The 25,607-nt window shown below is 33.3% G+C and overlaps 1 protein-coding gene across 1 annotated transcript in view; it reads left to right on the top strand.

Annotated features, from left to right (window-relative positions):
• Positions 1–25,607, top strand: part of ADAMTS19 (ADAM metallopeptidase with thrombospondin type 1 motif 19) — a 227,368-nt gene that overhangs the window by 85,253 nt on the left and 116,508 nt on the right. The window contains exon 8 of the mRNA XM_072728643.1: positions 18,942–19,047. Coding sequence (XP_072584744.1) covers positions 18,942–19,047 — 106 coding nt within the window. The remainder of the gene's footprint in view (positions 1–18,941; positions 19,048–25,607) is intronic.

Raw genomic sequence — 25,607 nt, 5'->3', positions numbered from 1 at the left:
AAAAAAAACACCTCTGCATTCTTTCCTGCCCCATCTACCAAGCAATCCTTTCATAATGGCAGTGGGGATAGCACCAGTGTCAGTAAGAGGAATCATAAAAATCGGAGATGAATCTTCTTCTCTGGTCTATAGAGCTTTTATTTTAAGAGGGAAAGGTGAACCTCATTTCTTTCTGTTCCAGCCCTTTTATTGCTCAAACTTAGACACAGACAGAAAAGTGCACTATAGAGTGGGGTACCTAAGCCACAGACTTTCTGGCAGCATTACTGAAATGAGAATGGTAAGAACACGGAAGGGACAAAGGATTTAATGGAAAGGGAAGAGTTAGGGAAAGTAATCTCATACAGTTGCTTATCAACTGCTCTTGGTCACCTCAGCTTTGCATGTGTGAACATGACTATAAAATTTCTTAGCAAAATGAGCTAGTAAGCTACTGAGCCACTGAATTCCCAGCCTGATCCCTAGATGATAAACATAGAGGATGGGAGTATAAAAGGCTTTGACAATTGACGATGGAAATTTGACAATTAAGCCAAAGCCTACAGAGCCTTGGAATTTTGAAACTTTTGGCTTTATGCTAAAGAATTTTGAAGTGTCAGCATTCATCATAATATTTAAATAAGACTGAGAGTTTCACCATATAGTATTAAAAATGTCCAAGATAGGGGCACCTGAGTGGCTGAGGGTTAAAACATTTGCCTAATGCTCAGGTCATGATCCCAGGATCCTGGGATGGAGTCCCACATCAGGCTTCCCACAGGGAGCCTGCTTTTCCTCTGCCTATGTCTCTGCCTCTCTTTGTGTGTCTCTCATGAATAAATAAATAAAATCTTAAAAAGAAGTGTCCAAGATACAACCCCAAATTATACCATCTATAAAGGAATTGGAAAATCTCAATTTACATGAGAAAAGACACTCAACACATACTATGAGGTGGTACAGATTTTGGAATTATATGACAAAGACTAGAATATCTATTATAAAGATATTCTAAAAAGTAAGGGTACATATTTTTGAAATGAATGAAAAGATAGAAAGTCTCAGGAAATAAATAGAATATATAACAAAAACCAAAATGGAAATATTTGAATTTAAAAAGAATAGCCAAAATAAGAATTTCTCTGCATGTACAGAGTAGTAGAATCAAGATGAAAAGAAAAGAGTTTTTGAACGTAATGATAAATCAGAATAAATGATCCAATCTGAACACCAGAAAGTAAAGATTGGGAAAAAATATGAAGACAGTCTTAGGAATCTGTGGGAAATATCACAAGTAGTCATCATGGATCCCAGAAGGAAACAGAAAGAGAAGAATGTGACTGAAGACTTCTCAAATTAGGCAAAAGATTTATATCATCAGATATGAGGCCAGGTTAACTCCAAACAAGACATACCTGAAGAAATGCATAGCCAGAGATATCACAATCAAACAGTAAAAACTAAAGAGAAAGAGAAAAATGACACAACCAACAAACTGTTAGTTATAGAAGAACAATAATATTACTAACAGATTTGTTACAACAAACCATGAAAGCCGGTTGGGTGGCACACCATTTTTAAGTTACTGAAAGAAAGGATTGTCAACACAGATAAAGATAAAATAAGAAAATTCTTGGATGAAGGAAAACTAAGAGAATTCATAACCAAAAGAGCATCTTTAAAAGTATTGCCAAAGTAAGTAATTCTAATGGAAGGGAAATTACATTTAATGGAAACTAGAACATCAGGAATAAAGAGCAAAAGAAATGGAGAAGTGACAAATATACTTTCCTCTTGAGTATTTTATATTACTAGTTAATATGTTAGATAGTTGATAGCAAAATTATAACATCATCTGATGGCATTTTTGACATATTTAAATGTAATACATAAGACAACTCCACATCCTTGGAGGAAGGTGAAAGGACCTACATGATGTTAAACTTTCCACATTTCATTTGATGTGGTTTGAAAGTTGAATATGTATAATGTAAAACCTATAGTAAGCAACAAATAAATAAATATATAGAAAGATGTCATTGAAAACAAAATAAATAAATTAAAATGACATACTAAAAAGCTTGAGGCCTTCCCTCTTAAAACTTTTAGTTCGAAAGGGCAAAATCAAGGCTGGAAAGAAGAACAGAGGGCACAAACAACATCAACAATAAAACATGAATAACAAAATGGTAGACCTAAATCCCAACATACATATAAATAAAATAAATAAAAATAGTAAATAAAAATAGTCTAAATACACCATTAAAAATTTTTTTCAGATCAAATTGAAAAATAGCAAAGACCTGATTCTTTGCTGTCTGTAAGAAACTCAATTCAAATGTGACATGTAGGTCAAGAGTAAAAATATGAAATACATTTGCCATGAAAAAAACTAAAAAACACTCAAATGGCCAAAATGTACATTTAAGAACAAAGAAAATTACTTAAAACTAAGAGGAACATTATATAATAAAAGGGTCAATTCAGTAAGAAGATATAATGATATTAAATATCTTAGCACCTACCAATAGAGCTTTAAAATTCATGAAAGGAAAACCAACAAAACTAAAAAGGAAAATAGACAAATGCACAGTTGTATTTGGAGCTATCAACACATCTCTCTTAGTAATGGGTAGTCAGTAGAAAAACAACATTCTTGTAAAAGAATTGAATGACACTATTAACTAACATGTATACACTGCTCTACCCAAAAGAGCAGAAATATGTGCTTTTCAAGTTACATTTTCTGAGAGAATATTTTCTAATTCATAAAGCAAACTTTTACAAACCTGAAAGAATTAAATGATACACATTCTGTTCTGGAACATAATGGAATTAAACTAAAAGTCAACTATAGAAAAATAAAAAGGGAATATTCTCCAAATATTTGTAAAATAACATTTATAAATATTTTACGGGTCAAAAAGGAAATTACAAAAAAAAATTAGAGATGATCTTGAACTGAAAAAAAAAACCATGAAAAGACAGCATACAAATTATGAGATGCAGGTAAAACAGTGTTTATAGGGAAATTTATAGAATTAAATGCTTTAATTAAGAAGAAGAAAGGTCTTAGATCAATCTGAATTTCTGCCTAAATAAGCTGAAAAAGAGGAACAAACAAAACAAAAGAAACATATTCATATCAAACAAAGGGAAGGAACCAATGAAGTGCCTGAGTGGGTCAGACAGTTAAGTGTCTGACACTTGATTTCGACTCAGGGTCCTGGGATCAAACTTCACATTGGGCTCCACACTCAGCATGGAGTCCTCTTGGGATTCTTTCGCTCTCCCTCTCCTTGTTCCCCTCCACCCACTTGCATTCTATCTCTTGCTACAATAAATAAATAAAATCTTTAAAAAGAAAGAAAGAAAGAATGATCTTTCAAGAAATGGTCTTGAAAACATTGGTTATCATCATGCATAATGAAGAATAATAAAGTTATTTTACTTTTTTTTAAAGATTTTATTTATTCATGAGAGACACAGAGAGAGGCAGAGACACAACAGAGGGAGAAGCAGGCTCCATGCAGGGAGCCCAATATGGGACTCGATCCTGGGTCTCCAGGATCATGCCCTGGGCCAAAGGCAGGCGCTAAACTGCTGAGCCACCCAGGGATCCCTACCTTTTTGATAAGATAAAGAAACTTTTGTAAATGTTTATACAAAATGGATTGTTAATATAAATATAAAACTATAAAAGCCTAGATGAAAAGCTAAGAAAAAATCTTTGTGACCTTGAATTAGGTGAAGGGCTTTTAGAAAAATACCAAAAGCATGATCCATTAAATTATAAGTTGATGAACTATGTTTCATTGATATTAAAACAACAAAACCAAAATACTTTTGCTTTATTAAAGAAGTAAAATACAAGTATGGACCAGGGGAAAATATAATTGATCCTTGAACAACATGGGTTTGAACTGTGTGAATGTACTTCATGTTTCTTGTGATTTTCTTAATAACCTTTCCTCTAGCTTACTTTATTATGGTTATACAAAACATAATACATATAACATGCAAACTAGGTGTTAATTAACTATGTTATCAGTAGACTCCTACTTAACAGTAAGTGGGCTTTTAGTAGTTAAATTCTGGGGGAGTCAGAAGTTTTATGTGGATTTTTAAAAAATATTTTATTTATTTATTTATTTGAGAGAGAGAGTCCTTGTGTGCATGTGCATGAGTGGTGGGAAGGGGGTGGCAGGGAGCAGAGGGAGAGAATCTTCAAGCAGACTCCCCACTGAACACAGAGCCTGACATGGGGCTCATTCCTAGGACCCATGAGATAACTACCTGAGTAGAAACCAAGAGTCTGACACTTAACTGACTGAGCCACCAGGGTGCCCTAAAAGTAATATGTGGATTTTTGACTATGTGTGTGTTGGGAGGGATCAACACTCCTAATTGTTGCATTGTTCAAGGGCCACCTGTCTTCATAAATCACAAATCCAGACACGAGAACTTATATACAGAACTTATATATATATATATATATATATATATATATATATATATATATATATATATAAAACTCCCAAAGCTTAACACTAAGAAAACAATTCAAACATATGCAGGACATGATATGATATTTCACAAGAAGGATATATAGATAGCAAATAAACACTGCAAAGATGGCATCATCATTTGTCATTAGGGATATGCAAATTAAATCCACAATGGGATATCACTACATGCCCATTTTATGACTAAAATTTAAAATACTAACAATATCAAGTGTTGTGGATAATATGGATCAACTTTAATCCTCGTACACTACTGCTGGCAGCGCAAAATTTTACAACTCCTTGGGAAAACAATCTGGCAGTTTCTTATAAAGTTTCTTATAAAGATATACATATGACCCAGCAATCCCATTTCTGGGTATTTACTTCAGAAAAATAAAACTTTGCCCAAAACCGATTCATGAATGTTTAAACCTACTTTATTCACCATCGTCAAGAACTGGAAACAATCCAATGGTCTTCAAGAGGTGAATGGTTAAACAATCTGGTAATTCGAGGAGGACTCACAAAGTATTATGCTCAGTGAAAGAATCTGGTCTCAAAAGGTTATTTGCCTTATGAATCCACTTATATGACATTGTCTAAAAGACAAACCTATAATGATGATCAGGTCAGTGATCCAGTGGTCACTCTTGTTTAAAGATGAGCGATCATATAAGTATAAAGGGAAGGTACAAGACAGTTTTGGGGAGTGGTGGACCTCTTCTGGTTCCTGATGGTGATAATGATTAAATGAATCAATGTGAGTATTAAATTTCTGAAGACTGTTCAATAAAAAGTAAATGTTACTGTAAATGAATTTAAAAATTAAAGAGAAACAAATTATGTAATCATTAGATTTGCTTTTGGCATTCCAACCAGGGGATTCACAAAGGTTTCTGCAGGTTGTATCTTGGCACAGAGTAGCTAATCTGTAGGGCCTAAAGAGCAGAAGAGACTGAAATCCCACCCAGACTTCACCTACCAAATATCTTTACTCATTCACTTGGGAAGCCTTTTTAAAACATCATCTCCTCACAGTTCCCCTTCTAAATTCACACATGTACTCTTCTGAGGCCCTGATGAAAAGCTGATATTTTTTGCAGACCTTAGTATATTCAAATGCATTATTTCAGAATTTCCAAATGGAAGACTATTTCTTTGTTTTCCTTACTTTCCTTTATCCCTGTTCAGATTCTACCCATTTTTCAGAACCCTGATTAATTTACACTTTCGGACTTGTTAGACTGCCTCTCCCTCTACCATGCATGCTTTTGGAGGAATTCAATATTCTTTGCATTCATTTCCTCTGCTTCTAATCTCTTTGTGATTAAGGATCTTGCTGGATGCTTGTCTGTATCCTCAGCACATAGCACAGTAATGAGCATCCCAGGTGCTTGATCTATGTATTTCTGAATAGAAATGAATTCCCGATAGGAAAATGACATCTTTCCTGTGGTTTACAATAAGAGCAAAGCTGAACTTATCTTGTTTAATTCTTGGCTGCTGGTGTATTTCTTATTAGGCTCTGGCCAGGACATAAATCAGGGACTTTATATTTCTATTCTGGCACGACATGTTGCAGGGATAAGACTTGGATACATAATTCTTAAGGGATTATTATGAAAAGTGATTGTTCATAGAATACTTCTCAAGATCTTTAACTGTTAAAGCTTCATTTAGTTATGGAATTTTTATATTTGAAAGTATTTTAATGGTACATTAAACCCTATGAATATTAAAATATGCTGAATATATCCTTGGGAAACAAAACATCTTAATTTAGAAAATACCTTGAGGTCCTCCTTATGGTTCTGAAGAGTTGTTCTTATCATAAGATCTGGAAATGCAACTTTGTATTAACCACACACTTAAGTGTGTTGTCAGTGTATCTACCACATGCCATGGGTTTTTAAATCACCTCCTTTAACCCTTCAAAACCTCTGTGTCATAAGGGGTTGTTAACCTCATTTTACAGGTAAGAAAATTTAATATTTAATGATTACCATGTTTCACATAAGCCAACATAGGCTCGAGTATTCTATCTAAATTAATTAGCATTCCTAAGCCAAATGGTTACTTTCCCAATTTTACTGTTAAGAAAACTGAGGCTCAGAAAAAAGAAGTAACTTTTGGGACACCTGGGTGGGTCAGTCAGTTAAATGTCTACCTTTGGCTCAGGTTGTGATCCTGGAGTCCCAGGATCCAGCCCTGCATTGGACTCCATGCTCAGCGGGGAGTCCACTTCTCCCTCTGCCTTTCCCCCGACTCATGCTCCCTCTCTCTCTCTCTCTCTCTCTCTCTCAAATAAATAAATAAATAAAATCTTTTTTAAAAGAAGTAACTTTCCTGTGGTCACACAGCTAAAATTTGAGGCTAGGACTCGAACCCTAGAATATTTGACACGAGCATTAATTCTTAAGGCTTTATTCTCTGCATTTTGCCTTTACTTTACTTAATGCAGAAAACAGGTCATGAAAAACTTGTTGTTGAATTCCAATCAGGATTTTAAAAACACAAATCCTTTTTGAGAAGGATTTTAATCAGTTTACTCTTAACTACCTCTGTATATAGACCTAAAAAAGCTGAATTCTTAAAAATGCGTCTAAAGTTGGAACGCTTGTCCTTAAGTAAATGTGCTTTATTTAACAAATTATGTCAAATAACTCTATTAACCTTAATATTTCAGATTTTAGTAGTGGAGATTTAAGAATATCAGATTATTTGTCATTGTGATTATACTGGAATTATATTCTTCAGATTTTTCCAATTTGTAGAATTATTTCTTTTCTTTACTTGAATAAAAGCCACTGATCATACTGAATACAAAGCAAGTCATGAAAAGTAACAAAATGATTAAAAACTGGCATGATGGAAAAAGAATGTTGCGTCAAACTGTATTGCAGTTTGGGTTGGTTTATGGTTGTAAATGCATGCTGTCAGTGCTTTTCCTAGTATTCTAAAAAAGCAATTTATAGAGATTTTTAGTAGCATGATATTTTTAGTTTTAATTGTCCCTGTTTAATGCCTTCAGGATATGATTACGTTATAACATTATAAAAATGAGTTAGCCAAAATTCCTGATTTATACGCAATCAGAACGCTTTTAAATTTTTCCAGCTGTATCCTTCAACTTACTTCACAAAAATCTTTAACTGTGATTCATCTTACCTATTTTTTAAAGCCATGACAGTTTTTTAATCTCCAAGGCAGATGAAATCATTAAGCCTAATTTGTCTTTGTTTTCATCTTGCTTTTGTGCCCAAAGTCATACAGAAAGCCTAAGAACTCTGATATATCTTCTTTTTAATTAACTTAGCGATGTGAATACCAATATTCATCCATGTTTGTGGTAGACTGCACAGTAAATTTCTCATTTCTGACTTATAGGCATTAGATGTGTCATCTGCCACATATGGCTTTTTCAACATGCCACAAGCATTATATTTCCAGAGTTGTGCTGAAATCTAAATTAAGAATTTCAGATGGTATATATTATTAATGATTGATGTATTAAGGATATATCAGAACCACAGTAATGCACATTGGAGTCTGGCTTAATTTAAACTCCCTAAGGTTCTGAGAGTTTAACTTCTGAAACCACCCAGTTATTTGTCCCTAAATTCTCTGAGAGAAGTGAATGTGAAGTAGAATAAATCTAGAATACAAGAGCAGGGAGCACAAAACTAGCCTGCAGACATAAATTTTCTGAATCGTTCTTTCTTTCATACCAAAGCAGGCCTTCTCATTATATTAATGTAGGGAGGAGGTAGGTCTGCTTGGTGGTGAGATTTATTACAAAGATTAAGGGCGTGTGAAAAGAAAAGCAACGATTAAACTTCTTTTGGAACTTGTCTGTTACCGTGACGTCCTCTCCGTCTCTCAAAAGAGCAGAATTTAAGAACTGGCCACCTCTGCCTACTACCCGGCACACCACTCTCCCTCTGGACTCGCTTTCTTTCACTATTTATTCTGAACATTTATTTGAACCATCTTTTACCTTCTTTTTCCTGCATCATTTTAATATTTTGTATAGAAGCTTGCCAAAGAATTAGACGTGGTGTCCATATGCTTAGTCCAGTACTTAACTGATTTGAGATGCCCCCATCACACCTTAGGATAATAAAATGAGTGGTGATTCACTGTTTAATTTATGTTTAGCAACCGATTAAAAACACATACACACTTTTTTTTTCTTAACATGTACATTCCCATCTGTAGTTAATTTTGTAGCAATATACATTAAGGTCAAAGATAATACTCAATTAGGAAAAGAACTGTTGTATTAAATCTTTCTCTCACAAGTCCCTACCTCCCTTGTTTCCAGGACAGTGAACACTTAAACATGTCAATTGATGTTAATTTTTCTTCCAGTTTATTTTTTTTTCTTCCAGTTTAAATGACTTTATTCATTTGTCTTTTTGGTTTGATTTTACCTAATACTCAGTTCTTCCAAAAAAGCTCCCCTAACCTCTCCTTTGATCCTTTCCATTGCTGGGATTTTGGGCTATACATCAGAAATCACAGTGCTTTCATTTTCCTCTGAGATCCTTGGTCTCTACGTCTTTGCAGTGAATTCCTTTGTCTACATGCTGGACTTGGCCTCCAGTATGCATTTGATGGGTTCAACTCAAGGATCTTGGTTTGGTTAAGGTCCTGTAGCTCCTGTTCAACTCTTTCCACCACACTGTTTATCTTCCTGCCCTCCCCAATCCCTACCAGTCCAGCTCTTAGTGCTGATGACGCTGCCAGACCACAGTCATGTCATCCATGGGTCCCCTAGGTTAAACTCCAGCCCCCTTTGCCTCCTTGGCAATGAGAGTCAGACATGACAGCACAGCTCCTCTTTCTATCTACCTACCCAGTATTCTCATTAATTCCCTCCTTGAGTCATCTGATGTCTGCCTGGAGTTTCCCAATGCACAGAGTTGCAAAGGCTACCTACCACAAATCCTATTTCTTCCCACCTGCCCTCAGGGAAAAGCCTGTAGATGACTAAAATGTTACCTGGCTAGAAAAACAACACTAGATTTACCCAAAAGGCCAAGAAACGATTGACCTGGAGAAAGATGTTAATACACCTCATGTTAATACACCTCGAAATGTATTCTCGTGATACTGTACAACATATAGTGTACACTGTACTATACGGGCTGCACGTTGGGAATGAATATATTGACCTGTCAGTACATTCCTGCCCTTGCGGTGCTTAGGTTCTAATGGAGAGGTGGCCAATATCCATTAACAAATAATTAATTTGTATATTAAAAGATAAACCCGGCATTAGAAAAAAAAGTAATAGATGGAAGTAAGAGATAATCTGGGAGTTCCAAGGTAGGAAGAAGGGTATTTGTAATTTAAATTTGGTGATCAAGATCTGGAAAGAGATGTCTAAAGGGGAAATGTTCCAGAATAAAAAGCCAGTGAAGAGGTCTTGAGATGGAAATGACAAGAGAAAAGAAAAGGAAGAAAAAAAAAAGCGTAGCTGGAGTATAATGAATAAATGGGATTATAATAGAAAATTCTAGATTTTGTATTTCTTCTTTGGGCAGCTTTGGAAAATGTAAGGTTTATTGGCATAAGTTTTTATATATTACCTTGATGTCTTTAGGATTATAGAGACATTTCCTTATCCTTTGTTGATATTGGTAATTTGTATATGTGTCTTTTCTTTATTCTTGATTAGTTTACTAGGGAATTACCAGTTTTGTTAATTTTCTTTTACATTTGTTTTTATACTTCATTGGTTTTTGCTCTTTATTCTTTCTTTCCCTTTCTTTTCTTAAGCTTTGATGCTCTCTTCCCAGCTCCTGGAAGGAATTTAATCATTGATTTTCAGTCTCTTATTTTTTATAACATATGCTATAAATTTCTCTAAGCACTGTCATTTCAGCCTACACATTTTTTATGTGTTCTATCTTTACTATAACAATGCTTAACATATTTTCTAATTTTCATTAAAATTGCTTTCACTTGTGAACTATTTAGAGGTATATCATCTCATGTCTAGGGAGTTTGGGTTTTTCTAGTTACCTTTTTAGTTGATTTCCAAATTATTTCCATTGTGGTCAATGAACATTCTTTGGGTAATTTCCACTTTTGAAATTTGTTGAGTTTTTTTCACTACTCATTATGTGGTCAAGTTTTATAAATGTATCTTATCTACTTAAAAATGAATTTTGTTATTGAGTGTGTTCATTTTATATTCTTTTACTTCTTGCTTATTTATGTTCCTGTGCTTAAGCTGTATCTAACTTATTTATGTTCTTGTACTTAAGCACAGTACAATTAGAGTTTTTTTTAAATCTAGTCTTAAAATCTTAATTTGAATTTAATGTAGTCTTTTTTTAATTCACTCATTCCAACTTTATCAAGATAAAGTTGATAGATAAAATTTGTATATATGTAAGGGAGATAATGTGAGGTTTTAATATACCTATACATTGTAAAATGATTATCATAATCAAGTTAATTCACACATCTCTCACCTTAGAGAATTTAAATGTCCATTCATTTTGGCAATCACAGTTCTCATGGCATAGTCTTTTTTTATTTAATGAAGTTCTTGGTATGAAATGCTATCATTTTATCTTTTTCCATTTGCCTTTAGTTCATGTTTCTTTTTTTCTTCCTTGCCTAACTTTTAAAATAGGTAAATCCAATATTTGCATGCCATTTTTAATTATAATTGTTTGTTATATGTTATTTTATTATTGTTTTGCATTTATCTTGTGTATTATATATATCATTTTAACACTGATTATTGCTAGAGCTCTTGAACACTTGAACTCCATTTATCCACCAACTACATATTATTCTTTATACTTCACTTATCTATATTTTAAATTTGGAAGACATTAAAATTGGTGTTTTGTGTATTCAGTATTAATTTATAGTTACTCATACATTTACTCTTTCTGGCATTCTTTATTTTCTTCTCTTTATTTTCATGTTTTAGTCTGGAATTTTCTTAACATTTCTTTATACCAGTACTTTGATTTTTAAAGTGTCATGGAGAAGGGGTTTCTTTCTCTGATTAACAAAAAGATTCATTTGGATTGTGGTGGCCCAGTGAATGTATATTTGAAGCTCCCCATCTTTATGTTAAAAATGCCTTTATTTCATCTTCATTTTCTGTCTAGTTTTTGTATCCACGGCCGCCTTCTCACAGTAGGCCCTTTCTTCATTTGGTTTGTCATTTTTATTTGTGAGCTCATCTTTAGTAGAACTTACTTTTCCTGTGGGAATTCTATGCTTGCTGAGATGATAAAGTGTCTCGTCATAGTGATACTTCATTTGTTTTGAAGTATCTGAACTGACAAGGCTTTTTCCAACCTTTGTATGCTTCCCAAATTGTATGATCAATTTGTACATTGTATTAATGGCTTCATATTACTGTGGCTTTACACCTATGCATGATTGTGGTTTGGGTTTCAATTTGTTAGCAAAGTCTTTTCTGGCATACCCAGAATTTATTTTGAGCCAGGGTTCCTTATTGCTCTCCTGCATATGGATTGTTGAGGTTATTTTCATACATTAAAAGCAATTTCAGGCGTTCTGATTTGTGGGTGGATTTCAGGTCTTTACTCCTTAATACATATCCTTGCAGACATTTTGAAACCGTACCTATTATTTAATAAGACATATGTCTTTTCTCCCAGACTCTAACAACATTAACTCATGATATTATCACTCCAAATTTGAAAAATCTTAAGCTTTATTTTTGCACTTGGGAATCTTTTATCTTCAAACTTAGCTATATGTTAAAAACTTTGTATATTGCATTTTATTTAGCAGTTTTATGTGCTTTTTTTTTTACAAAAGGATTCCGTCTACCATGTTGCAGAAACACATAAACAACATTTTACTGTCTATAAAATATTCTGACTTTTTGACTAGAGATTTACTATAGTTTTTATTAAACTAATATTCTATTATTATTGGAAGCCACTTTTTCTTAGTATTCTTAGAAACTGTACTATGAAGAATATTTTTTTAAAGATTTTATTTATTTATTCATGAGAGACAGAGAGAGAGAGAGAGGCAGAGACACAGGCAGAGGGAGAAGCAGGCTCCATGCAGGGAGCCTGACATGGGACTCGATCCCGGGACTCCAGGATCACACCATGGGCTGAAGGCAGATGCTTAACTACTGAGCCGTCCAGGCATCTCCTACTATGAAGAATATTATGGATTAAACATTTAAGAGAATCTGGAAGCCTTTTTTTTTTTTTTTTTTTTTAGATTTTAATTATTTGAGAGAGAGAGAGCACATGTGAGCAAGGGGGAGGGGCAGAAGGAGAGGGACAAGCAGACTTCCCTGCTGAGCAAGGAGCCTGATATGGGGCTCCATCCAGGACTCTGGGATCATGACCTGCGCCAAACACAGACGTTTTACTGATTGAGCCATCCAGGTACCCGTGGAAGCCTATATTTTAAAATACATTTATAACTATACTGATATAACACTCATAACTTGTACAATTGTACTTTTATATTCCTAGATCATCATCTTGACTTTTAACGGACTAGAGGCAGATAATTAGCGAGCTAGTAAGAGAAGTTATTTTAAAATATGTTCAAAGCCCAATTTGAATGTAATCATGTTAATGGGTTTCGTATTGTGTGGGCACTATCATTAAATGATTCTAAAAATTTTTTCTAATTCATGATTGAAATACATTTTGATTCTTCAAAATTACATTTTTAGTTGAGGTCACATATTGGGTTATCCTTCATATTAGTCTTTGTGTTAAGGAATTTTATCTATGCCATTCATTTCATACACCGCTTATTGAGGATGTGCTAAATTCATATTGATGTAGAGATGTACCCTGGCTTACACATTTAAAGCACTTAAGCTACCCTTCTGTGAAAGTAGCAACTCTCATTGCTGCCTGCTTTGCTCTTTCCCTGTTTAGCCCTTGGTTCAGGAAGTGTCCCACCCACTCCCCCACTGCCTAAAAATTTGCCCTGCTTTTTCCTGCTTTTTGCTAACCTCTCCCCACTCAATGATACTACCAGGCTGTTTCCCTAAAAGTCTTTCCTACTTTGATTTTGCCCTATTTGGTGCTTTTTTATTCTTCTATGATATCTTATGTACATCTTTAGGTTTTAATGATCACATTTTAAAATGAGTATTAGTGTGGCTTATGCTCCTGAAGGCATGCTTGGCATGTATGCATCTTTGTACTTGTCACCTCTTACAGTACTTGTTCCATTAGGCCTCAAGCAATAGTAGGACTCATAGGTAGTAAATAACTTTCCTCTTAGGATACAATCCTAGGATAAATATCTTACTTAGGATTGTGTAGGATGTTGTGCCAGGAAAGACAAGATTTTTAACTTAGGGAGTCTAGCTAGTGCTTAAAAGCAACAGTGCTGGAGCTGGACAATTTAATTTTGTTAGGATACATCTGTCTGATTACATAAAAACTGATTTCCTGATTAGTCCATTATTATTACATGCTTCCTGCAAGGCTTTAGGGGTCTGTGATTATCTTGAAGAAGTATCAAATTACATCCTAGGATAGTATGTTTTTGTTTTCAGTTGAGAAATTCTAGTGACACCTCATACATTACTTGATTCATTTTTAGGTAGGAAATTATAGGTTTTTTTTTTGTGTGTGTGTGTCCTTTGTGTTTGTAGAGTTTTTTTTTTTATATAAAAAGTGTTTTAAAAAGAGTCTGTATTTTATCTATCTTTAAATAACAGCTGTGTTAAATCCTTTCCCCTTCTAAACTCTACCCCTTATTATAATAAGAAACATGTGAGTTTTTGAAAGGAATTGAAAAGCATAGGCTTTTAAACAGAATAATGCAAGTCATTTAAATTAGTCATGGTTACAATTATTCTCCATAACTTTCAAGTTAAAGAAAATCTTCCTGGTGTGCCAAATATAAGACAATGAAATTCAAATTTATCAGAGTCTTAGTTGAAGATTCTGACTTTACACATAAGTAAAAAAAGGAGAGGGTCATTTTGTTAAATTGCATCCTGTCCTATAAGAGATTCTATTAATTACTATTTAAATTTCATAGACATGATTATCATATTCATGCCTTTAATCTTCTCATTATAAAAATATAAACACGTAAAAGAATTTGGAAAATTAGAAAAGAGGAAGAAAAATTATTATCTTGTCACATAATGTGGTTGACATTAGAAAATTATAATTATACAGTCTTGTTTTAAGCTCTATGTCTAATGTGGGGCTTGAACTTACAACTCTGAGGTACAGCTGCATTCTCTGCTGACTAAGCCATCCAGGCACCCCCATTTTTACATAGTCTTTTTGTTCTCCTTTGAAAATGTGATGGTATAGATTTTTTAATACTTGGGTGTAGTCATACCTCTATGCTAATATGTACTCAATTTTAAATTACATTTTTTTTAAATTTTATTTATTTATTCATGAGAGACAAAGAAAGAGAGGGTCAGAGACATAGGCAGAAGCAGGAGCATGCTCCATGCAGGGAGCCTGATGTGGGACTCAATCCCAGTACTCCAGGAACACACTCTGAGCCAGGCAGACACACTTAACCGCTGAGCAACCCAGGCGTCCCTAAATTACATTTTATTGTATATAAATTTATATTTTATGGTTTAAAATAAGTCTTTTATATTATAAATTATAATTTTTATCAGCATATTTCTTTCGTGACCACACAGTGCTCATTGATTTCCCATAGCCTCGTGAGGAATCTAGGGCCCCCAGAATGCGTACTGTTCATTCTTGACTTATCCCACAAGGCTGGTGCTAGGAAAATGTCAAAGTTGTATACCTCTTGCATTCCTCTTGCTTCCTACTGCAGCATAGTCAAAATCTCTCTTGTCTTCATATAGAAACTCTGTATTTGGAACTGAAGCTCTTCAGTTTACCATCTTAACTGTCTCTGTCACTGTGATGGATTGTTCTCCTTGATGCTCACCCACATTTCACGTGGATATTGGCCACCTTTCCCCCCTTCCTGAGTGCATTATGATCATGTGCAATTTCATGTTCATATAATCAGTTCAACTAATGCTACTTAATAATTCTTGGACCTCTGTCTGGATGACGTCTACCTTTCTCTACTCTCCTGGCAATAGTTAATCATGTCATGGAAATTCGCCTCTGAAATCTTATGTTAATCTCTAATTATAGTCTCCAATACTTTTTCTTATTATTTAAGAAAGAGATAGGATTTTTTTTGGTGTCCTTTGTGTTTGTAGAGTTTTTTTTTTTTACATAAAAAGTGTTTTTAAAAGAGTCTGTATTTTATCTATCTTATTATTATAAGATCTCTTATTATAGTCTCCAATACTTTTTCAGAGAGTATGTTCTTTTTCTTCATTGATGACTCCAATCTCCAGACAACTGTATTGTATCCTCCAAATTATCAGCTTCCCTTTGACTTTACTTCTTCCCTTATGTAGCCCTGCAATTTCTGTCCCTTGTTTCACTCTCAAATTACTGCCAACTCTTATATCCTTTGATTCTTCCTTTACACCTAATCTATAAATTCTCAGCCCAAATTTAATCCAAATATTACACTTCTCTGTTTCAACCATTAGGTTGAATATCATTTCCTTGGGCATATTAGTGCTAGTCCAGGATCATGCTCTGCATCCTCAGCTGAACCATCTGTTTTCTGACCCATGAGCATTAAGTATTCCCATAGTATTTAATCAGCTCTCTTTCCCGTTTCTCTCACTATTCCAAGCTTTTGTTTCTTTTTCAAAAAATACTCACTCCCATCTACCTTTGACCTACACCTAACATTGCATCCTTTCTCACTTGACATACACGAATATCAGAAAGTAATTTCTTTAACTTAACAAATTGCATCTGCAAAAGTCTTCCAGCAGTGTGCCTGGGTGGCAGTTGATTAAATCTCTGACTTTTGGTTTTAGCTCAGGTCCTGCTCTTGGAGTCTTGAGATCAAGCTCGGCATCTGGCTTCATGTTCAGCAGAGAGTCTGCTTGAGATTTTCTCTCTTTCTCCTTCCCCCCTCCACTCTCTCTATCTCTCTGTTTCTCTGTCTCTCGAATAAATAAATCCTTTTTTTTTTAAAAAAAGATCCTAACCAATGTAGTAAGATAACAGAAAAATATGGGAAAAAATACAAATGTAGACTAGAAAGAATAATATAGAAGAGGTAAGAATTAAAAACAAGTTACAATACTGTTTTTGGTGGGAATAATATATTTGAAGGGGTGCAGGAGAAGAAATCTAATTAAAGTGACTAAATTTGATATGTACTGGTCCATGTAGGAAAGAGACATGATATAATGACATCTCACATTAGCTGACTTTTAGTCTGCATATGGTGATAAGGTTATTGTAGTGGTGAAATACATGGGCCTCCTAAGGGAAATTTGTACCAAACAGTGATCTTTGGCATGCTAATTATAGTTGAACTTAATTTAGTATTTTTGTGGAACATTTAGTCTCAAGTTATATACTTTTTAAAATTTTCAAATGCTCAAGATAATTTTAAATATCCTATTAAGAGATACTTTGTGTTCACCCTCCTTCCCTCCTTCCCTCCTTCTTTCCATCTTTCTTTCCTTTCAACTACAACACAAGTTCAATTACTCTCATTCTTGTTTCCCATATCTAGTTGTGTTAATAAGTACATGAATTAGGTCTCCTAAAATTTATATTATGTTTAAGAATCTCTTAAAGTTTTTATTTGATTCATAATTTAATAGAACTAGATAACAAATATATTTTTTATTCTCCTCTTTTTCTCTGTTCCTAACCCCTCTGTGTTTACCCATACTTTCATCTTTATTTCCTACCATATTTTGATGGAACCCTGGAGTAATTTCAGTTCTTAACAGCCTAATGAAGTAGTAGGACTTATCACTTTTTTATTCATCCATCCAATCATAAGGAAGTAATTTCATCTACTTGTAGATTTTATATCTTAAACATATCTCGAAATAGATAATGTATCATCTTCACATATTTCATCTCTTGGCTGTTTCTTCCTATAGTTGTGTTTTTAAAATAATGTGTTTATACTATATTTTGCTTAGAGAATGTATCTTCATTTTCCTGATAGGCCAGTGGATACTGGCCTTGAGAGTCTGCATGAAGATTTGAATGAGTAGTCAAGCATTTCAGATACTCCGTTTTCAATCCTTGAACAATACCTCTGTTCAAACCTTGTTATCTCCTTCTTAAGTCTCTGTAGGGTTCTACCATAGTCATAAAATCCTCCCATCCCCCCCTGTCATTTGGGCTTTGGCTCCACTAAATCATCCTCCCTGAATCTTCTGTTTTGCCAAAACCTGAGCTAGGTGATTTATTCTTTTATTTAAATATAATCATCTCATAACATTATTTCTTATGTTTCTGAAGAAAGAAGAAAAGTCACAAACAGCTAACCATTTTTAATTAGGACCACTCTGCACTAAATTGTACTTAGCAGGAAACTAAAAGTTAGTTGGCAATGGATTGAAAGTTCATTTTAAATCCTCATTCTATAATATTTAGTAGTCAAGTGATATTTGGCAAATCATTTCACCTGTACTGACCTTAATTTCTTCATATAATGAGCTTAAATGTATTTTATTAGGATATAAAGATTACAGAACATACATATAATCAATAAATACCAGATATTACTTTTTAATAACCTTTGTTTGTTGAAAATGCATTAAAACTTACACTTGGAAGGTTACAGTTCTTTGTGTTAGATGATATTTATTCAGGGATGTATCTTAGTAATATAGTACATAAATCTTTGACTAAGGGCTATCAACAGTTTTACATATTCTCTTATCACTGATTTAAATCTAAAAGATCAAATATTTTACTGAAATTGCTGTCTTAGATAATATTTCAGTATATATATTCTGCAATTGGACCATTTCCTTAGCCAAAAGTTTTCAAAGGAAATACTTTTCAATATTCCAAATATCACAAGTAGTTCTTATGTCATATTAAAATTATATTTTACAAAATAAAATTTAAAAATTTTATTAACTCAAAATATAAATGTAAGCTTAAGAATGCAATATACATTATTTTATTTTAGGGTGTTTCTTTGAAACTAGGTTCTTTAATGTGAATTGAAAAATATTTAAGTTAATCATTGCTTTCTTAATTACATTTTCTTAGTTCTTTCTTGTAATGTTTAGTTACATTTTCTTAGTCCATTCATTTATCTTACGTGACAGTGAAAAGTGGTATTTATGAAATGTGTCCTTTATAGCATGCATTTTGAGAATTGGATAATTTACTAAATAATCTGAAATATAAAGTTGAAAAGCATATTAAGAGTTTATTGAATGATTCATACATACATCATTTCCCTTAAAATTCCATTTATAAGGGGTAGATATCACAGCTTAATATTGATGTATTTGAATGGAAAAACTATTTTTCCTTTCTTCCACTGATGCATACCATAAACATTTACATTGGAATCTGACGTATGATAATTCATATTTATGTTTTCTAGGTATAGCTTATTTGAGTGGAATGTGTAGTGAAAAACGAAAATGTGTTATTGCTGAAGACAATGGCCTGAATCTTGCATTTACAGTTGCTCATGAAATGGGTCACAAGTAAGTAAAAATTTTGCCTATGCCACATATTAGCATATAACTTTGTAATTTGAGTTGTTGAATCACATGCACATCTCTTGGGCTTGGGAGACACTAGGGTTTTTTAAAAATTAGGGAAACAAAAGGATGGCAAATATCATCTAAATTTAAAGTGTCTTCTGGATATTGTAATCATTCCTGAGACTTTGAATAAAATCTTACTACATTATTAAAATTCACATTAGGACATTCATTACATGGCACATGATTCATTTCACTACACATTTCTAAATGATATAAACATGGCAAAAATCATGACACTACAAAGCAATACATTATTCAAATATCCAAAGAAAACACTTTGTACAAATAAAATATTTCCAAACTATAATAGCATGTTTAATTCCTTTACTCCGTATCAAGTAATAACAATCTACATGGTTTGGAGTAATGTATTTGAAAGAAACTTCATCTGATCTCACAGTTAATATGTAATGAACCGTATGTTTCAGAAACAGTTCTAAGTACTTTACATAGTTTTGTTCATTCAAGACTCAAAAAGCAAGGATCTTATTTTACAGATAATGTTAATAGCAATAATAATTATTTATAGCAACATTTATATAGTACTTACTGTCTGTCAGGACATTTCTAAGTGCTTTATAAATCCTCAGAACATTTTGGGGAGGTATGGCTATTGGAGAACCCATCTTATAGGGGAGAAAACTTCTAGGGGGTATGGAGAGGTGAATTTACCCTCCCAAAGTTAGGAAAATAGTAAGTGTTAGAGGAAGGATTTGCACTTGGGTAATTTAATTGAAGTCATACTGTTCTGTATTTTTACCTTAAGTTATCTGTTATCTTTGGGCCTTTGATCCCTCATTAGTAAAATAGGGATGACACCTGTGTTATGAGGTTGGTCTGGGATTCAGATTATGTAAGGAAAAGCACATGTTTACAGGCAGTATATTATAGTAGAAATGATGTGGAGTCAGACTGATTTTTGAATGTGGGCTTCCCCGCGTGCTAGCAGTATCAGCAGTACATATGAAAAGTATTTTAATTGGACTCAGATTTAGTGAGGTCCTACTCAGGGAGGTGATCTTTATGGAGGCCTCTTTGGTCAAGGACATATTTAGTTTGGCTGGTAGCGTTTAAAAATTTGAATCAGTTGCCAACATTAAAAAGTATAAATTTGACATAAAAATTTAAATTTCCAGACCTGGCAACATTAGACCTACAGTCCCATATGGCAGCCATTCCTTGGAGCTGAGTAGCGTCTGTACCCTTTAGACTGGGCCCATCTTTCCCAGCTCATCACAGGCTGCAACTCTGTAGTATTGTAGTATCACAGACCCGGCTCACTCCATTTTCATTACATGCCTGGACTCTGTAGACAATTGAGAGAATTGAGCTGTGGAATTTGAATTGTATAAAAAAGCTCACAAGAAGATTTATATAGGACATAACAGGGTTTGATTAAAAAACACTTTTTACACAAGTAAATGGAAGGAAATATAGAAAAATGATCAAGTTATAATTATACAACTCAATTAATTATCAGAAATTGAATATGACCATGTACTCATAACCTAGTCTAAGAAATAAAACATCCACAGTGGTTGATTTTTGATGTCACTGTTTTTAAATGTAAATATACTTTCATTTTCTTCTGTGCTGGCTTTCAGTAGTCAAGTCTGGAGTTGTCTACAATACAAAGCGTTTTATTTGTTATTCAATAATGAAAAAAAAAAAGATAAATAACATTTTAAGATCATCATCCTTTAGGGAAAGTATGCCCTGTACTAACCTAATTTGCTGTTATACTCCAGGAATGATAGGATTTAGACTCTTAATTCCAACATAATTTAAAGATATTCCAGCTTAATCATATACTAAGGAAAACCATGTGCATTATTTGAACAAAACATGCTGAAAATAATGTTTAGAGGCAAGAAAAAGTTGGTATTAAAAATTTTTAAGAGAACAAATGCAAATTCATCATAAGTACAGTTTTTATAAGTGTAAGTTTCCTAATAATATAATTTTCACTCTTTAGCTATGCATTGACAGCATGATATACAAACAATGATAACAGACAAGTGACCTGAATAGTGAAGGGTTCATTTTATGAAGCAATCTTACTTTACTCTAGTATGTGTAAAATAAATTTATTTAATCTCTGATGTATTCTAAAAATTAGGAAGAGCACATATTAAAGAAACCAGCCACAATGCAAGTTACTTTATTAACATGCAAAGGCTTGGTCAAGAACCTCTAACTACTTAAAAAACTAAATGATATAGTTTAAGGAAAGGCCACTTGAGCTTTATGTAGTAGAAACATTGGTTTATGACTAGGAACTCAGGTTGGAATGGCTAAAATGGTAGTAAAATATTATTTTATTTGACTTTTATAGAGCTGTACCCAAAATCAATAGAAATGTGCCAAAGGTAGGGTAATGCTGGATGGATTAAGACTAGGACATGTGATAGATGTTGAACTACTTAGTTACTAAAAGTCCTCCTTACTTGTAAGCAATATTTGTCTCCAAAGTAGAGGCTAGTGTTCTTCTTAATGATAGAATAATAACAGAATACTTGTCTTCGACAAAGAATATAACGAACAGACAGGAAAGAGGTTATCTGTATGAATTGTATCATCATGATCCAGTATAAGATATAAAGCACAATAAAAGAAAAATGTGGGAAAAGGAAATAAAAAACAATGTTCATATACACATAGTCTCTCAAATGAGCAGTTTTCACAAATGTTAATTATATCTATGGATCCTATGTGTGCACAAACAAATAACAGAGCTCTTTTACTTAGGGATATAATCAAGTCAACTACTTAAGTGAAACTGTTAAATTCTTACTTTTTTCTTTTTGAATTTCTTTCTTTTGTTTTTTGGGAGGAGAGGTTATAATGTTTTCCAATTTATTTCCTTATGGATCATATTAAATATTGCAACACACAATTTTAGAATGGCAGAATGATTCCATTTAAACTGGTTAATTAAAGAAAATCTTTATAATCACACATGAAATGTTTCTAAATTGATTTGGGATGAGTGTGTTTATGTTTGTTACTTTGAATTTGGTTTCTGGAATTTCCCAGAGAAACACCACATATTGCTGGAAAAGTCAATAAGGGCCACCAAGTAATAAAAACTAAGTGTTAAAGGTGAGAATTTTAGTAATTGAAGAGGAAAAAAAAAAACTTCTTTTACTATTTCAAAGGAATCTTAAATGTAAAAATGTATCAAATTTTCCTTTAGGAAATTACCAATTAAAAAAATCTATGTAATTATATACAAAAGTATAGATTAGTACCCATAGCAAGGAAAAGAGAATAAAAGCTTTATACCAATGTTAATGATTCCTTTTCAAAATTATTTTCCTTTCTACACAATAGGTCAAGGGGTGTGATTTTTTTTCTTATAACCGTTTTCAACCATACCATGTTTTTATTGATATTAAATATATTTATATTCATGAATATTGAATATATTCATTAATTTACTGTGATAAAGGCTAAAATTTTTTAAAATTTTATTTTTATAAATAATACATTAGGAAGTCGTTCATGAATTTGATGTTTATTATATATTGTACATTACCTTTATAACCAATAATTTGTTAAAGTAAAATATTTTACTTTGATCAAAAAAAAAAAGAAATTTTACTTTGATTTCAAGCCATATTTTATTACCAATATATAAATTGTGGTTAGATTACTATGTTTGAGGAGTGTCCCCAAGACCGCCCTCAGGTTCAATGATTTGTTAAGAGGACTCACAAAATTGAGTAAAGCTATATTACTCATAATGATAGTTTATTACAGTAAAAGGATATATATTAAAATTAGTAAGGAACAGACATACGGGGCAGTGTCCAGGGGACACATGGCACAAACCTTAAGTTGTCTTCTCCTAGTGGAGTTGTGCAGAACGAACTGTGTGTTAATCCTCAGAACGAACAGTCATGTGTAAAAACACACACATGAGGTATTGCCAACTGAAGAAACTAACCTGAGCTTTGGTATCCAGGATTTATATAGATGGTAATGTTGGTCATGGAGGCACAAGTGACCACCCACAGGCAGGTCTTCATCTCCATCCCCTCTAGAAGTGAAACTGGACTTTCACTTTCCAAGACCTACTCCAAGATCATACTGTTAGTATAAGCTGTCTGGCTTGTCCTAGGGCCCCCAGATAAACAAAGATATTCTTATCACAAAAGATATTCCGAAGGTTTATAGGTTACCTCCCTGGAGCTGGGTAAGGACCAGATCTATTTGCAGGTTTTGGACCACCCAAACTTGCAGAGTTAACTTTTTACTGCGCAATTATGCAATATTTTTAAAGTCTTAAGATAACATATTTATATCAGATTGCTAAAAGCTTCCTAATAAATATAATAATGTCTTCTTTTATTAGCAGACATTGTACTAAATACTGTGTATTTCTCTATAATACAATCTCCTAAAAATCTGGAGTTGTATTTTGTGATTATTGCCTTTTTACAGATGAGGAAACTGAAGTTAATAGAGATTAATTTTTCAGGAGTTCTTTTGATAGTTCTTTTGAACATTCTTTTTTCATCAAATATATTGTTAAGATCTCTCCAGGTCTCTTAGTGAAATCTTGTTCATGTTTTCGAACTGCAAATTTTTTTAGTAGTCAAATGTCAGTTTTAAATAATTTCTCCTATAGCTTTTTACAATTAGAAGTGCCTCCTCATTCTAAAATTTAAAAAACACATTTTTGTCTACTTGTTTTATATTTTCTTCTCTCTTCTTTCTCTCATTGTCTCTCTCTCCCTTTTCCACCATTGAGTACTAGAAGACCACCTAGAATCTGTTTTAGTATATGTAGTAAGGTTTTCTCCATTAAATTTGAGTGTTCATTAACTGCTCAATAAATTATCATACTGTTCAAAATGTGGTCTCTTATGATGTCAGGACTATGCCAGAATATAGCACGTTGCTTGCTTCATTGAAAAAAATCTTAAAGAAACGAAAAGAAAAGAAAAAAAAAGAAAAGAAAAGAAAAGAAAAAATACAGTCAGCTGAATTCAACTGTATGCTTAGTGATGTAGCTGATTTTATTCTAATGCCAGCTACTTATCTAGCTACAAATCTGTAAAAAAGAGTTTACCTAATGGCATCCAGGGCACAGACCACACTCTGAGTAGCCCTGCCACATAATACTTATTCTACATCAGTGCTGCTTGGAAGTCATGTTTGAGTTGGTAGAGAGCCCAATATTTTTATTTTTAGCCTAAAAGGTGGTCTGTAATTGAATTGTATATGCCTGTTCTCATTTATTTGTGAAGCACTTTCAGCTATAAATTCTGTGATGCAATCCTTTGCCAATAATACAAGGGTATTTTTGTACAAATATTTAGTGGTGGTTTAGATTGTTTTATTATACATATATATTATACATATATATTATAACAAAAATATAAATATATGCATCATATATAATACACATATATGATTTATATAACAAAAATATAAATATATACCATATATACATATTACATCCTTTTTTCTTTGTAGCTGTAAATAATTCAATCCTTTCTGTGAATTCCAACCAAAAGTAAAAGAACCTCTCGTGCTGAGTAAGCTCTTACGAAAATTTATCCCCAGGTCTTAGATATGATAAATATATGAATTATCAGGGAAACAATAGTTCTAAAGATAATTGTTAGTAGCATAACCCTATGAGTATTTTTCTGGCTTCACTAAATCTGGAGATCTATTAGACAGCAAAACTACACTGACTTAGCACATGGAGACCAAAGACTTCTGCTCCCACCTGCAGAAGGAAGATAATAATATTAGCTTTATTTTAGAGAAGTTGATTGCGAAAGCTCACACAGCTAATTAAGTGCCTGAATGGATGTGCAGAGTCAAACTGTCCAAATCCAGAGTTCATGTTGTTAGTAACTGTACTACATCACAAATCCCAAAGGATACTTTTTTTTTTTTTTTTTTTTTAGAGAGAGAGAAAGAACACAAGTGTGTGCACTAGTGGGGAAGGGGAGGGGCAGAGGGAGTAGGAGAGAGAATCTTAAGCAGACTCCATACCCAGCATGGAGCCTGTCTTGGGGCTCAGTCTCTGAACCCTGAGACCCTGACCTGAGCCAAAATCCAGGTGGAGGCTTAACCAGCTGAGCCATCCAAGCGCCCCCTGAAGGATACATCTAATTAACTTTACTCAACTTACTTCTAGGCTAGCTCTGAATTATCTGTCCCTACCTTAGTTCTTCAGCCCTATCTCACACTATGCTCCCTCTTATTGTAAGCACTGCAGCCCCATTAGAGTTCTTACAGGGTTTCTAATGTATCATGCTACTTCACACTGTAGTACATTGGCATATGCTACTCCCTCTGCCTAGAATATTTATTCCCACTTCACATCTTCAAGTGATTATCTCTTACTGATCATAATTCATATGAATTATGAATCAACAGCTGTTTCCTACAGGATGTGCTCTGTTTAGGTCAGTCTCTCTATTAAACACTTAATGGCACTTTCTCTTATAAATGTACATTCATTCATCTATTTG

This window comes from Vulpes vulpes, chromosome 12, assembly GCF_048418805.1.
Source record: "Vulpes vulpes isolate BD-2025 chromosome 12, VulVul3, whole genome shotgun sequence".
In the NCBI taxonomy this organism is placed as follows: Eukaryota; Metazoa; Chordata; class Mammalia; order Carnivora; family Canidae; genus Vulpes; species Vulpes vulpes.
The sequence above is the reverse complement of the archived record's forward strand: the minus strand, read 5'-3'. Positions and strand labels throughout refer to the sequence as shown.